The sequence below is a fragment of the Passer montanus genome, unplaced genomic scaffold (genome assembly GCF_014805655.1).
Source record: "Passer montanus isolate IOZ18808 unplaced genomic scaffold, ASM1480565v1 scaffold20, whole genome shotgun sequence".
Lineage (NCBI taxonomy): Eukaryota > Metazoa > Chordata > Aves > Passeriformes > Passeridae > Passer > Passer montanus.
The window spans coordinates 6,972,489-6,988,933 of NW_024366592.1; the positions used below are offsets into that span (position 1 = coordinate 6,972,489).

Sequence of the window (16,445 nt, forward strand, 5' to 3'; positions counted from 1 at the left end):
GCGGTAGGAGCGCGGCGGGGCCGGGATGGCGGCGCGGGCCGGGCGGTGCTGCCGGGCCGGGCTGAGCTGCGGGGCTCTGCTGCCCCAGGCTCTGCTCCCCCAGGCTCTGCTGTCCCGGGCCGCTGGCGGGGCCCCAGCCACGCCTCGCTGGGGACGCGCCGCTTTTTCGTCGGCGCCCGCGGTGAGCGGCAGGGAAGGGCCGCAGCCGCGGGAAGGTGAGCGCGGGGTGCCCGGAGCGGCCGGGCTGCACGGCCGGCGTGGCAGGGCTGCACAGAGCGGGGCCTGCGTTTGGTGGTTCCCAAGGGGAATTTCATCGCTGTGTGTACTCCTGGGAAGCCTTTGGTGTCGTGCCTGGCCAGTGCCAGTGGGAGCGGGGGGTCTGGCTTTTCCCGGCCTTTTCCCGGTGGGAGCACGCCGGGTCGCTGGAAGCGCCTCTGTGTGATGTCCGGTGACCCTGTAGTAGCTAAAGGTGTCCTGTCCTGGGCTGAAATTACAGATGTTTGTAACAGAAATAGTAAAGTTGTTGTGAAGTGTGGCTGTAGAAAGCACCATGAAAGTGGTAGGTCGAGGGATAAAGGTATTCAGAATATTATCTGTTGGAGCGCCCTGAACGGATGTACAGTTGCTTAATAGCAAGAAAAGGATGAAGAGACACAAAGTTCTCAGATAAGGGAAACAAATAACATGTGAAATCCGCAAGTTTTTATGGGGTAGGGTTGTAAGACATCTGAATGATAAAAAAAAGAACCCAAGCATCCCTTCTTAAATCTCAGTCATTGCTTTATGCTAAGTATGTACAATCGATGAAACCTCAGAATTCAAGCCAGACTCTTGAAAATAAATGTCATCAGGGTCACCTTTGTATGTCTGAGGCCACATTATATTCTGGTGTGGTTTTGGACAGTGGGGTTTGGAAGTGTTTTTGAGGAGGAGGAGGGAATGAAGACAGGCATGCATGCAGTGTTTAGTTTGAAAATCCAGTGGTATTTGCAAATTAAGTATATTTGCATATACTTAAATGCATCCCTAGGGATCCTTCACCGCAGTTCCAGGTGAAATCAGTGAGCTATAAAGTAGAGGCAGGAGAAGCCCAGACCTGAAATGGAATAAACTCTTTCACTTCCCATTCCACTTTTTCTGGAGCTGCCCAGTGAGCAGGATCAAGGTGTCCCCCACCCCCAGTTCTAGAAGAGAAGCAATCCAGTGTCCAAACTGTTCATGCAGGGTTTAGTTGTGCTGCAGAGTGGCACAGAAGAGGGTGGGAAGCTGTGCTGTCACAAGGAAAGGATGGAGCCATGGCACTCTCCTTTTGGAAGTAGGAACTCTGAAGTTTGTCCATCTTGTGCTGCTGGTGGAGAGTGATTTGTGACTGCTGTGTGGGAAAGAGAAAAGGGAGCGTAGGAATGAAGGCAAAAGTGTCAGTGTCCTTCATTTTTGTCCTCAGAGTTCATTTTTATCTTATTTTTTACAAAATTAATTGGTAATCTTAAGTTTTGAGTATCTGATCTTCCCCTTCTTCCATGTAAAGACTGGGGAGTATTACTGGATATTACAACAAAAACATGCAGAATTATGCTACATTTTTTGCTCCCAAAACTATAGAATAATTTATTTTAAAAATACGTTTTTGTTAATCTCATTTTTGTCCTCCTTCTTTCAGGTTCAGTAAGGAGAAGAGGCAGGACAACACAGTTTGTAAGATCAGTAAGTGTTGAAATTTACAGGTAGCTCAGGTGTTTGGGAAAGTTTTCTAAGCTGTGTGTTGTGTCAGTTTGCCCAGCAGCCCCTTCTGCAGTCAAATCCTGATGAAACAATCCCCTGGGACCATTCCAGGCCAGCATCTGCCTTCTGTAACCTTTTCAGTCTATGTTATCAAAAATATAACACTAAGCTGATGGTTAACTTGCACTGGCACCATGTAATGCAGGTCTGAAAAGTAACTTAAAGTTGCATTTCCAATAACCCAGACATGTCAGTGTTGTTTTCAGACTGAGGTTACAGGATTTGTGGTGCTTGCTTTCTGGCATAATGCTTTCCTTTTTCTAAGAGCATGTGACTGAAATGATGGTCAGTTTTTGGAGGGTATAAGCTATTTCTGCAATGTACTGATGCATTGTCCCTCCACTGGAATTTCTGTGGCAAGAAATTTCAGCATTATTACTTATGAACTGTTCCACACCTACAGAATTCCAGAATTTTAGAACTCACTGTGTTATCTCCCACACACGTTCAGGCCCTTTAGGAAATAGAATTTGCAATTCTGTACTGGTTTGATTCCCCCTCCTGATTTATCCCAAGGCAGGAAGATGGCAAGTTCTTCTTCATAAGCATCTCTGCCATCAAATGCAGTGGAAGATTGGGAAAAGCCTGGCAGCTAAGATGGAAAAGGCTTTCTGCTAAAAATTCCTCTACAAATCAGCACTAACTTTGGCTGTAAAGGTGTCTTGAAATGTCCAGCTGTGGGAATTGGTTCTTGAAATCATTGTTTGATGTGTTGATCCTGCCTTGTCTTACATCCTGTGTATCTCCTGTTCCACCTGTCCCCTTTTCCCTTCACCAGGCTGCACCCCCCAGGACAGAGAGGATGGCTGTGGATCAGGACTGGAGCAGTGTGTACCCAACAGCAGCTGCCTTCAAGCCTGCCTCTGTGCCTCTCCCAATCCGAATGGGTTACCCAGTGAAGAGAGGAGTGCCTCCACCAAAAGAAGGCAACCTAGAGCTTATCAAGGTAAAACGTGTGCCACGGCTGGGGGGTCACTTTTAAAGTCACTGTTCACTGAGGCTGCACTGCTTTGGTTGGAATATTTGTCTTGGAGACTGCTTTCTGCTGTTAAGTCACATAGTCCTGTCAAGTTTCTAAGTGGTAACAAATATAAAGTTAATTAACACATGAATGATATCAGGAGACTTTTTAGGATGATCATGCCTGTGACTTTTGTCACAGATTTAAGTCTTTCCCTAAATCAGACTTGAGAAGTCTGCTTAAATGAATATTTCCTTAAGCATTTTTTATTGCTTTAGCAAATGTGAGAAGTGTAATCAGATTTCAGTAATGCCCATTTACTTCTGATCAGACAAAAAGCTATTATTTTTGTAACTCTTAATGTGTCTGTTTCAGATCCCCAATTTTTTGCATCTTACTCCTCCTGCAATTAAGAAGCACTGTGCAGCTCTTAGAGGTGAGAGGGGGGTTGAGGTTGGTTTTTTCTTTGGTTTTTTTTTGTTTACTAGTTGGTTGGTTTTTTGTTTCTAAACCATCTCTTTAAGTTGTTAGACAAAGCAAGATGTAGCTGTGTGTGCTGGAGGTGAGGCATGGTACACTTGTGGAGCTGGTTATTCAGCTGGCTGTGGCTGGTACTCTCTGCTTTCCTGCTGCTGCCAGGAGTCATCCAGGTGGTAGCAGATAAGTCTCAGGAGGTTGTCAGCACGAGAGTAAGACTGAAATGTTACTTTTGCACAAGAGCTTGCTTGAACTGATGAGTTGGATAGTTCAGTGCTTTACTGAAGGTGAGTGATGAATGCGACTCAGTTCTCAGAGAACTCTCTGATTGAACAGCCTTCAGTCAGTAGCCCCTATGGGCTGCATTTAATGATGTCCAAAGAGCTATTAATATGAGACCCTCTGTGAGAACAGGGTCTGCTGGGGAGGTACAGGATCTGCTGGAGACCAGGAGCATCCTTTCACCCAGCAAACCTGTGAGGGGAACCTGATGGACTCAGGCAAAGGAAGCCTGTTTTGTGATGAGGGCGGTGAGACACTGGAAGAGCTTGCCCACAGTGAACATGTGGATACCCCATCCTGGAAGTGTTCAAGCTCAGGTTGGACAGGGCTTTCAGCAGCTGGATCTAGTAAAAAATCCCTGTAGCAGGAGGGTCACTTCCAACCCAAACCATTCTATGATCCTGTTTGGCAGATGTGAGACTGCACCTGCAGTGCTGTATCCTGTTTTGAGGGAGCCAGTACAAAGAGAGACATGGCAATACAGGAACAAGTCTAGCAGAAACACTGCTGTTTCCTAAATGAATATGGTTTCTAGGACTAGTACTTTTAAAAACATATATTGCAATACATTTGAAAGAAAAAAACCAGCCAAATATACCAGAGGTACAGGTATATAATATACAGATATTACTCAGAGTGTTTTTCTCTTTATTGTACAGATTTCTGCACTGAATGGCCAAGTGCTCTGGACAGTGATGAGAAATGTGAAAAGCATTTTCCTATTGAAATTGAAACAGTAGATTATGTTTCTTCAGGGACTTCTATTCGGAATCCCAAAGCAAGAGTGGTGACCTTAAGAGTAAGTAGTAGTTTTGGTAAACAGCCTTTGTTTCAAACCCCTAAATGCTTGGCTTTCTTTTCCAAACATGGAAGTGTGATCTTTTGTAATGGAATTAGAGAAATGGAGGGAATTCAAAATCACACATAAGTGAGTATGTCTGTGTGTTCCTGACCAAATCTGCCCATTCATATTCACTGGCCTTGGGGCTTGTCAGGCATTGTGGGGATGCTATGCAGGTATATATTGTTTGAAAAAACTCACATTATTCTTGCCTTATGTTAATACTTCAACGTGATACAATCCGAAGAAATTCAGCAAATGTATCCTGAATAGCTCTCCTTGATAGAAGATCTGCCTGTCTCAAGTACTTCCAGAGTTCAGAGTTCGGATTTTCCAAGGAATTAAAGTTGTTTTCTCCTTTTCTTGAAGGTTAAACTTTCTAGCCTGAATTTGGATGACCATGCAAAGAAGAAGCTCATTAAGCTCGTGGGGGAGCGGTACTGTCAGGAGACAGATGTGCTCACAATTACAACAGACAGGTGAACTGCCAGAAGGAAACAAATATATTGTAGCAATGCCCACAGCTGAGAAAGGACTGGGTGTCTTCCAGTAATACCAGTTATTTTCTTGGTGAATTATTATAATTTCAGGCGAAAATGGGACTTAATTAACACTACTCCTGTTATTAACTGTTAAAAACATGTTTTAAAAGATTTCAGACTTAATGTATGTTGGATTCCACTGTTTCTGATGTCTCCAGAAGATTTTTAAATCCTTGGATATTGTATATTTTCCTGCTGCCTTGCAGCTGCCCATTCTCATGTGTTCTTATTACTCAAGCTTCCATGATATTAATCTTGGTTGTGTGCAGTTGAGAAGTACACAGGAATCACCCACTCATTTCCTAAGATTCCCTACATTACACTAGGGAATTACACTACATTCCCTACATTAGAAAATGTGGTGGTAGGTTTTCACCTTTTATTCAGAAAAAATGTTTCTGCATTTCCAGGTGTCCCCTAAGAAGACAGAACTATGATTATGGCATGCACCTGCTCACAGTTCTGTACCACGAATCCTGGGTAAGCAGCTGTGCATGGACTCTCTAAATGTGCTCTCTGCCATATTTTAAAGTAAATGACCTTAAAATTCTATTCTCTTCCAACTCACTTATCTTCAAATTCAACCAAGAGAGCATTTTGCAGGATTCCATACTCCTTTCTGTTGATTAGAATATGTCTTTTCTTGGGCTCTTCATGGGATGCAGTAAACCATGGCTGTCATTTGGAAGTGTTCTTCTTAAATGGTCTCTCACATACCTTGTCTCAAGCTGATTGCTTTTCTGAGCTCCCTCTTGCTCAGAAAAGGGGCAGCCTTCCCACTTTTTGACTACAGATGTTCCTTTCACAGGGAATTCTTCACACTTGTCTCCTATATTTTTGTGGTTGTGTTGTTGCCCTTCCACAATTTTACAGGCATTTTTTAGAGAAAACAATTGAGTAGTCTGAACTGAAATTGTTGTTGTTGGAAATCCATAGTAATGTTTTGGATGACTGAACTTTGTACAAATGTCCCATGTCACTATCCCATTGTTTGAGACAGACAAAGCCTTCATCATCTCCATATGTCATTCTTACAGAAGTTGTACCTTATCCACTGCTAAAACTCATACTTACTGTTTTCAGTTGTTCTAGAGTAGGAAATGTCTGTATTTAACATTTTCTATGAATTGTTCTTGATTTTGATCACTGCAGTGCTGATGTTAAGAGCATCCTAAGGAGGATGAGATATATTTCCCTTTCAGTGACAGTTGCCTTGAAGGATAGTTTTGTAATTGTAGAGTGCATCAATTAAATCGGTGGTGAAAAATAACATTTGCTGTAGATTTCAAGTACACATGGATGTTTTTCTCCCCAACAGCATCACATTGCATTACAAATCTTAAATTAATGGCAGACTAGTTTCCAGTATTAAGCAATGACAAGAGAGCTAGACAGTGCTCACTTTAATAACTTCAGACAAACACCAGGGCTGTGCTGGGCTCCAGCTTTAATTAGTGCTGGCAGACAGGGCTATGCAATATTGATATGGGAGTGTTCAGTGTGTATTGAATATGCACAAGTCTCTTGCACTTTTATTACCTTTCATCCTCCATGTTAATATTTGATGAGTTCGTCAATCAGTTGTAATTGTCTTTGATTCCCATGAAAAATTAATGGTTTCCTGAGACATGGGTTTTTATTTTGTGGGACGTGTTTTATTTTGTGGCATGGTTTTTTCCCCCCTGATCAGGGATAATGCCTTTTAACAACTTGCTGAAATATAGTTTAGATCCATTTTGTAAACCATGAGCGAACAGTGTGTGGTTTATTTTCATTTACATGAACTTTAATGTTGGAGGGGGACGGACAGGGCCTGGCCTTCCATTTAGGCAGAAACATCAGTCCTGTTTGCAGAACTAATTGTAGGATTTGATGACTTTCCCAGCAGAGTAGTGCCACACTGCTAATGCATGTGGCTGATGGAATTGAATCAAAAGATGAGGGCAGTTCTATTCTTGCTGAGTGAAGGAATGCTGGATCCATGTAACTTCTGCCCTCCAGCCTGAAAACTTTGCCCATGATCTCTTTAAATGTGGTAGAACTCCTATGATTTATGTTAATATCTGAATTACTGCATTTTGTCAATTGGGAGCATGCATAGGGGGAAATGTTATATGCAGAGATACATCAGGAAATGGAATTTCAAGTGTAATTATGTTTTAGTTGCCAGTGATGCATCATCCTTTTGTTGCAGTTACAAATGCAGTATCAGACCCGTGAGTTCAGTTATTTTAAAATAGTCTTAAAAATCTTCAAAACCTAAGAATGATCATTTATTTTCTAATTCTAAAACACTTGGAGATGTTTTGCTTCCTCTTTACTACTTGTCTGATTATTAAGCAGATATTTGTGTTTTATTAGCTTTCAGAATGTATTAATTAGATGGCTGACTTGCTCCCATTAGTAAGAATTGAATTTCTCTTCTTTCGACTTCTTCTGTGATTCCTTTCAAATTATCCCCCAGGATTATGCCTGGATTGATGGATTATTAATCAGCAGCTTAACCTGTCGTATTTTTGCTGCCTTCAAATGCTGGTACTGCTTGATTGCTGTAACATCACTCCACACCTGGATGTATGTTTATGGTACAAGTGGTTTTTAAAGAGTTAGAGTTTGCTGCCCTCGAGTGGTTGAAAGGATCATGGATGGAGTTCTTCACACAGCTTGGATTCATTGTTTATCACTTACAAATCCAATTCTGTCAGGAGTTGAAAGCAGGAATGAGAAGCAAATGCAGCACAAAGTCAATTTTCCAGTAAGAAAAAACATTAGGAGTAATTAAGTTTTTATTTCTCCAATTCTATGTGGTGTTTCAGCATACACAGAATGAGGGAGAGCAAAGGATCTTGATTCAGCCTTGCTAATCTGGGATCTTGAAAGATTACTAAAAGGTTGTCTTGGATTTTCTATTCTCCACTACTTCTTACAGTAAGAAACAGAAAGGTGAGGGAAGGAAAAAAATGAAGAATGGGCAGGCAGCATGGCACTGGAGGCTTAACTAAAATTTATCAACCCTGCAGCTGTACAGCTTTGATTGAATTTCAGGGAACTGCTTCTGCATTTCTTTTTAGAGCTTTCAGTGGCAAGGCACTGGTGGGATGCAGTGTCTGTGTTTGCATGCTGAATGGGAATTTTTACATGGCCACTGATGATAACACTCAGATCCATCATACAGCTTTTCTTTAGGCTTCATCTTCATTTTTTTTCAACTACAATCATTTTAAGCCATTCCAAATGAATGTAATTTTTACCACTTCAGGTCGTGCCAGTAATACATGGTAACAGCAGAATTTTGCAGTTTCATAGTGGGAGCTTACCTTGTAATTCAGCCTAAAATATGTGGAAAGGATATGAGTCCACTGTTGAAACCTAAGCAGGTCTCTGGCTACTTAGAATTCCAAAGTTCATGTTAGGAACACTCAGGATGTTATGACATGGGGGTTGCAGAGTTGCAGTGGCAGGTGGAGGAGGCACTCAAGTCTTGCTGAAGCTCCCTGGGCACCTTTAGTATCCTGAAGATGTTCAGGGTGAAGCTCCTGACTTGGGGACCTTAGAACAATGAAAGGTGGTGTAATTGTGCCCTCTCCACCTAGAACAGGCTTCTCTCTCAGTGTGGTTTAAGTAAAGCAGACTGAGGCTGAAGTGAGGCTGGTCTCTAAATGTTGGATTATGTCATTTGTTTTGAACCATGGATTCCATTGCATGCTCACCAGGGGTCCTCATCAGTAATGGGAACCAGAAAAGGTAAAGCTAAAGTGGCTTTATCCATATTCTCTGAGACCAAACATTTAAAATCAAAGGAGGGAGGTTTCCTGACAGGAAATGTGTATTTTAGTAGAAGAAGGTTACACTTTTTTTGTACCTCTACACGATTTTTTGTTCCTCTTGGAACCAAAAAGCATTCCAGCAAAAGGTTGAATTAGGAATTATCTTTGTAATATTTCTGACTGTAGTAAGCTTTTTGCAGTACCTTGTGTTTAAGCTTCATGTTTCTTATTGCTGGAGGACCAAGGCTCCTTTTTGATGCATAAATACAATTTTTGAGGCTGTTCAATTTTCAGTCTGTGCTGGAGTGAAACAAAGGCTCGTGGGGCATAAACATTAATAAACTAAACAGAAAATCATCAGACTTGGATTTTTAATATCACTGATCTCTCTTCATGAGATCAAAATATTATCTGGTCAGCCTTCCAAAAACAAAGTGAGGCAGATAAATACCTTACAAATGACCTTTTCAAAAACCTGGATTTTCCAGAAAATGCATGCAGCTACTCCAGGCTAAAGAAATTAGATATTGTCCTTAGTTTTGAAAGAGACAGATGGCAACTTTCCTGAGTTAGTTACAGAGCCAGAGACTAAACTTGAGAGCATCATTAATTCTGGGAGCATCTCTTATGTGGTATTAGTCTTTGGGGCAGAGTTCTGTTTTTGTTTCTCTGCTTGTTCTTCTTTTGTGTTACACGTTTGTACCTCACTGCAATTTTTATCCTCATAGTTTCTCTTGATTTTCCCTTGACCCTCTAGAGGTCCTACCTGTCTTGTGCCATTGCTGTGTCCTAGAAAATACAGTTCTGCTTGTTCAGAAGAATGGATTTTAGTTTTGTTTCTCTGCTTGTTCTCCTTTTGTGTTACACGTTTCTACCTCACTGGAATTTTTATCTCATAGTTTCTCTTGATTTTTCCATGACCCTCTAGAGGTCCTACCTGTCCTGTGCCATTGCTGTGTCCTAGAAAATACAGTTCTGCTTGTTCAGAAGAATGGATTTTAACTTATTCCACGTCACCTAGTAATTACAATCTCTGTATCCAATCTCATATGATACAAATAGGTTTTGCCTTTCTACAAACCTCTGTTGATATTTCTGAGTTGTTAATTAAATAGTACAGATCAAAGTGTATTCTATCCAAAGAGATAAGCACATAATTGTTTTGGCAGCTCCTCTTACGATTGAAGGTTCCCAGTGACTTGGAAAATGTTAGCATAGCTGTCATTTATTAGTTGAAAATCTAAGATTATTGTACCACACAAAACATCTTTTATTTTGATGCAATACGAAGATATAGGTGTATTTATTCCAGGCTATACAGAGTTTGAAATTTGACTTGGCATTTAAGGAACTTTGCTTCCCCTAAAAAATAATCTTTTTAAAATACCTGCTCTTTGCTAAACAGCATTAAATATTTAACTGTTAAACCATTGACGAGAAAATTAACCAACATGAGTTGTGTTTTTAATTGCCTTCAAGATTTCTATGTGCCACTAGAGAAATTTTAGTTGAAATGTTTTTTCCAAAAGGAAGATTGGGGAACTGAAAATTTTAAGCCTCTGTATCACTACAATAACAAAATTGTGCAAATTGAACAGGCAGAAAAAACCCCAAGCACACTGATGGTGAAATGCCTGCCTAAGAGATCCCAAATTCTTTCCTTTCCTTCTGCACTTTAAGGTAGCATATAAAGTGAAGCCTTTTGTTAATGGCTTACATGTAAAAAGCAACTTCACTGTCCAAAGTCTATTTTAGCATTCATACTCTTTCAGAATTCAGATTAAGCACTGTAAAGACTTGTAAATCTCCCAAAATACTGGCTTAAACTGTAGCATAAAAGATTTGCTTAGAAACAAATCCTTATTATGTTTATGGCATTGAAAAAATAATTCTTTATCTTTGCATTAGGAAGTGAAAAAGTAGCCTTTTATGTCTCTTTAGTCATTGGTTTAGATCTTTGACTTTCTATGGAAAATTGTTTTCTGGTGTTTTGGTTTGGGGTTTTTTTGATTCTTATTGTAAGGTTTTTTTAAGAGGAAAAGGTTGAAAGTATCAGCTGAGTGCATCTTTAGCCAAGCTGGATAATACTGAGATTCTGTCTTATGTGTGATAGAATGAGAAAACCATTTTTAGTGAATTCTTATTTTTAACCTGGTTCACAAAGTGGGCATTCTAGGAAAATGTTACACAATATCACACTTGGATTCCACTTCTCACAGTTTTGTTCTCATTTTTAAGACTGCAGTTTTAAAACTGGTGAACAGTTTTTAACATGTTCACAAATGTGTTAAATCTGCAGGGGACAAAAATAATTCAACTAATAAAATTTCAGTGATAAACACCTGATTTTTGAACTTTATTTAATTGTCCTTATTAGTTTTATTCATAACAGTTTAAACTGAGGCTGCAACATGTGTAACATTTCCACTGTTCAGGCTTGGTGCTTGTCTTGTATGTTTCCAATATGTATAATCCTACAGTCACTTTTCTCTTGCAGTAAATTCTGTTGAAAGGGTATCAAAGTTTTAGTGGATACAGTTTGCAAAAGTTAATGGATTTGGAAATCTCCCCCTACTGTCAAATCCCTTCCTGCCTTCCCCCTCACCTCCCACCACAGAGGATTTTATTTTAAAGTCCATGTTGACATCATCATTCTGCTGGGAAAGATTCCAAGAAAGAAATACTCAACAGTTGCTTTAAAATCTTGCTTTGTAATGCTCACAAGAGGTAGGGAAATCTTAATCTGTTTATCTGCATGCGTCTCCAGGATCCTGTGAGTTGCTGTGTACAGAGAAGGATACTCCTGAAGAGATAAATGTAATACTGTCATTAGTCCTTGTTGTCTCTGCTGTGACTTAGAGGTGTTTAAAAGCCTCACAGGGGTCTTTTGTTTGAACTTCAGACATGAGTTTGGTCCAGGGAGTGACCAGCAGTGATACCCATATTCCTTTACTCCTGAGAAACCCTATCCCTGTGAGAGAGGCTTTGGATTGAAAATTCTGTTGGAGTTCAGGGGAAAAAATGTCTTAGATAGCCACTCTGCAGGTAGCCAGGGGATGTGTAAAGCAGGATGATGGTGTTAATTTAAAACTTTAAAAGTTTAAATCCCTACCCTGGATTGCAGGGTTTGTCAAACAGACAAGGAACACTTCACTGTGCCCACTTGTTCCATTAATGTTTCAGCAGTACAGGGCTGCAGGATGTCCTTTTGTTCCTGTTTTTCCCCTCCAGAAATTGAGTGAGGTTCTTTTGCTCCTGTGCTTTATTGTGTCCAGGGTTTAATGTCAGTCATGTAAACCTCTGAGCAATGTGAATTGCTGCTTCTGACTAAACATTTGGACTCAGACTCAAAAGACAAGAGATGCCATTTACCAGGTGCAGTTGGGAAAGTGTTTTAAATTCAGATAGAGGAATCCAAGCACACAAGAGTTGCAGGGTGAAAAAAAATCTTGGGGCTTAATTAAAGGTTGTTGAATACTGTGGTTTGACTGCAGCAGCCTCGATGCTTAGTGGAAAGAATAACCTTTAAATAAACAAATGAAAAACAATACCAACACACACACCCCACCATACCTCCTTCCCAGAAAAGAAACAACAAGCAAAACATACACTGAACAACAACAAAAAAACCCTCCTCCCCTAACTTGCAAGATGTTTTTTTGGTTCTGCGTAGCACAGGTAAAAATTTACTGAAGAGCCCTTTTTGGCAAGTGATTTTAGAAAAGCCAAAATTGTGATGTAAAGGCATTACTATAAGGTTTCTTTGAATATATTTCCAGAGAACTGCAGGTTTTATTTAGGCATGATTTTATAATAATTATAAGAAAAACATGAATAGCAAAACTAAACCCAAAATACTTCGGATTGTGATTCTTACATAGGTGAGGTAATATAAAGATGTGACATATTGGTTACATCAGTAAAGTAATAAATAATTATAAATACTTAAACATACAGCCTGCAATATATAAAAATGCAAATATATCAGTGAAGCATCTGTATTTATCAAAGTACAATAAAAAATAGCAGGTTACAACGCTAAGAGACATCAATTTCTTCAAATTATTATTCCTTTGTTTCAGTCCAGGGTAGTTTTTAAGGTTGTGCATTTTCTTTCAGAAAACTGAGAAGTGGGAGAGTGAGAAGTCTGAGGAAGACATGGAAGAGTATATCTGGGAAAACAGTCGCTCTCAGAAAAATGCCTTGGACACACTGCTTCGAATAAAAGCCTCAGAGAATGTCAGTAATGTCACTAAGGAGGAGCTGCTGGCATCTGAAGTGGTTAAGAATTACAGAAACTCAGTCATTGCGCTTAAAAATGAAGGTGAAACAGAAAGTAACATGGCTCAGTACAAGGAATCTGTGAAGAAACTACTCAATATACAAGCATGAGAAGAGCAGATCTGCAGGTACACCTGGTCATTACAGGGATGTTCAACTACTGTGTTAGTAGTTCTAATGATATGGATGTATAATTATTCAGAACTTGAGCCAAAAAATGAAACTTGACTATGAATTAAGTCCTGTCCATGAATATTGTCCTTTGAATAAAGTATGTTTGGATTCATACTGGTAACTTGAATGTTTTATTCTGAGTTCTGTTAGCATGATCAGTTCAGTCCTCTGCTTAATCACATTCTGATTTCTCACACTTCTTTGGGCATTTAACCTAGAACAACAATGTCAAACTAATGAGATTAGTTAATGCTTCCAGTTCCATTAATTAAAAGTCTGAAAATTAGGAGCTTTAAGTGCTTTTCAAATGCCGTTCAGATTTTTGCCTATGTATTAAATGAGGGTAATGTTGCCTAAGAGTCTGAGGTGTTGAAGCACTCTGGACAGTTGAGTTTCTCAGTTCTTGTGAGGGCAAACAAATATGCTATATAAAAGCACCTGTCTCTAAAATAATGGAGTAAAATAAGGTGGAAAATGGGATGGTAGTGGGAAGGTGAACCAGCATTTGGTGAGAAGATCCCAGAGTACCTGGGACAGGAAGAATGATGAGAGTTGGTGAGGTGAGTTTGTAACTAAATAGGCATGGACTGAGCCTTGTTATCCTCAGGCCTTCTGTCTTGAATGTACCCAGGCTTTTCAAGGAAAGAACAAAGTTTGTAGCATCCTATGTAGCACAGAGAAAGGATTATGTGGATGTTTATCTTATATTAGATAATTTGTAATTGAAAGAAATTGATTTAAAACTCTGGAGTCACAATTGTATTGCCTTATTGCCTTCTCAGGATTAAGAAAAAAAAAACCTACCAAACCTTGAAAGGACATAAATAAATCTTGCTTTTATTCTGTCTTCCTGGCTTAGAAAGTTTTCAACTTAGAGAGAAAGTCATTCTCTAGAAGGGGCAGAGGGAGTTAAGGATTCTGCACACCTATAAAAGAGCTGCCCATGCCAGCAGCTCATTGAGCAAAAGCAGTGTAAGAATAAAGGCATTGAAAACTGAGGGAAATTGATTCCTACAGCATTCTGTGTGCTGGACTCACTCCCTGCTAGCATTTCTCACTGTGTGCTCTGTGTGTACATACAGCCAAGGAGTGCATCTGTTCCCACTGCCAAAACACTGTCAGTTTAGGAAGGATTCTTCTTAGGTCAGGATTGTTTTCATATGGTGACAGACTGAGTTTAATGCAGCATTTTAATTCCTATGAGAATTTGCCAGAGCCGTACTAAGACTGAAAATGTTTGTTCTGTAATCCCAATTTTGCACTGACTGACCTGGTTCTTTAGTAGTCCTTCCTTTTGAATGTGTATTAGTGTAAAATTTTAGCAGAAGCTTAATATGGGGAAAGTTTCAGCTGTTATCAGGTTGCTCCTTTATTCAGGGACCATGAGGGTAATGTTTAAAATTCCCTTTTGAAATGGGAACGTCTGTGTAATTCCAAATCTTTTCTGATCACCCATGAAACCAAAACAACTGAGGAAGTAAGTGCAGTTTGACTCAAGAGTGGTGCCTGAAGTTGTGCCTGGCTGTGTTCCAGAGGCAGTTTGGTTCTAGTATGTGCACAGGAGAAATCTGTTTCCTTAATTAGCTTTGTCAGTGCCTGCACAAGGGCTGCCCTAGGAGCCAGCCTGGGGAGCCAGTGGTGTGTACAAGGCTGGCAGGAGCAAGGCCCTGAAATGTCTTAAGAAACCCCAAATCCCATAAGTTTGCTTTTCTCCACAAAGCTATTCTGTATTCAGGACATGTGAGCACCTGAGAAAATCCTCTGCAGCAGAGGACATCCCAGTTTTCCTTTGCTTTTCACAGAATGGACCTAAGCAGAACTCTGGAAGTCATGGCTGAAACAACAGTTTGACCTTATCAATAATAATGTCTGGTGGAAAGAACAGCACAGCAAGGGAAACTGACTGTCATTAGCTTCACAGCTAATTGATGGAAAACCTAAAATGCACAGGCTTCTCCAGCTCTCTCTGAAGTGTTCAAACCTAACTTATGAACATCCTATAAATGTTTCAAGTAATACAGGCAGGATTTAAGGTGACTGTCTCCTGAGCACCAAGTGTGTCTCCCAAAAACAGATGATGCCTGCTGGCCGAAAGCAATATTGGGATAAAACTCAAACTTACACTTGTGATTTTTACTGATGGTTTCTATGTTACAGTACAGAACTTGTGTAATGCAGTGGGCAGGACAAAAGGCAGCTTGGATGCTATTTTGAGCTCTTGGATGTTCCTCTCTGCTTTTCTGCTTCTCTCTCTAAACTGTTTGTGTTTGAAGGTGACAGTATTTCTCTGTGACTGTGCAGAATACCTGGAACACTAGGATCTTAACCCCTGGGGGAGTCTTCCCAACCTCAAAGATATAAAATACAGCACATATTTTTAAGAAGTAAACTACACATCTCTGTTTTACTGTATAATACTTTTGCATCATCCATCTCTCTGGAAGCCTTGCTGAAGTTTAAAAACAGAAGAGTTAGAGACTAACAGACTTAGAGGTTAAAGCAGCTCTGCAGCACAATAATAAACACATATTTAGCACTGGTCACTTATTCATGTGTCACGTACATTACAATGTGAATGACTGAGGGGTGCATCCCTCTGTGCACACCTGTGGGAACTTTCCTGTTATCCCCCATATAAACATTCCTAAGAGTGGACATTGTTCCCCTGTTTTCAGGCATAGTGATGCTACAAGCACAAGGAAGGGATAAAGAGGCAGTTGCCTAAAAGGGAATGCGCTGTCTGCACAAATAATCTTGCTACCCATTTCTTGCTTTCCCTCATACTTAAAATGTATTTATTTATTTTCTTGGGACTCTCTTAGTCTGTAATGAAATAGCTCTGCTATTGTGCTTCATACAACCCTTTTTCTGCAAATTTTTTTCCTCTTTCTGTCAACAAAGCAAGAAATCTCTTCAGGACACAATCTTGCTTTAATCATTCCCTGCTGTCCCAGAAGCATTTGCTCATGGGACAATAGCATTTTTCATTTTGTCTCCTAGATCTTTTTCTGGTAAGAACTAAAGTCCCAGTTGCATTATATGATTCTTTTCCAGATCATCATATTGAGGGTAAGACTCAGTGGAGCATCAGGGTGCTCTGAAGTGCACTCTACAGTCACTGATCTGGAGATTAAAAAAACAGGGAACCAGGAATGCCTGTGGCTTGCTGCAGGCAGGGAGTTCACTTTTCTGAGTGAATGGAGGTGAAAACCCTCCCTTTTGACAGCAAGTCTTTAACTACCTATGAGTTACTCTATTTTTAAAAAAAATCCTACAGCTATATCCACCCCATAAGATAAGCTATTCTCCTTTTTTTTCCTTGACTCAAGCTGCTCTGG

At 40.2% G+C, this 16,445-nt stretch overlaps 1 protein-coding gene across 1 annotated transcript; it reads left to right on the forward strand.

The window, feature by feature from the left end:
* Positions 1-6: 6 nt before the first annotated feature.
* MRPS35 (mitochondrial ribosomal protein S35) lies at positions 7-13,228 on the forward strand. Its single transcript, XM_039708229.1, has 8 exons — positions 7-215; positions 1,661-1,704; positions 2,561-2,728; positions 3,119-3,179; positions 4,162-4,301; positions 4,713-4,822; positions 5,296-5,365; positions 12,772-13,228. The coding sequence occupies exons 1-8, from the start codon at positions 26-28 to the stop codon at positions 13,042-13,044; spliced, it is 1,056 nt and encodes a 351-aa protein (XP_039564163.1). The 5' UTR covers positions 7-25; the 3' UTR covers positions 13,045-13,228.
* The last annotated feature ends 3,217 nt before the right edge of the window (positions 13,229-16,445 follow it).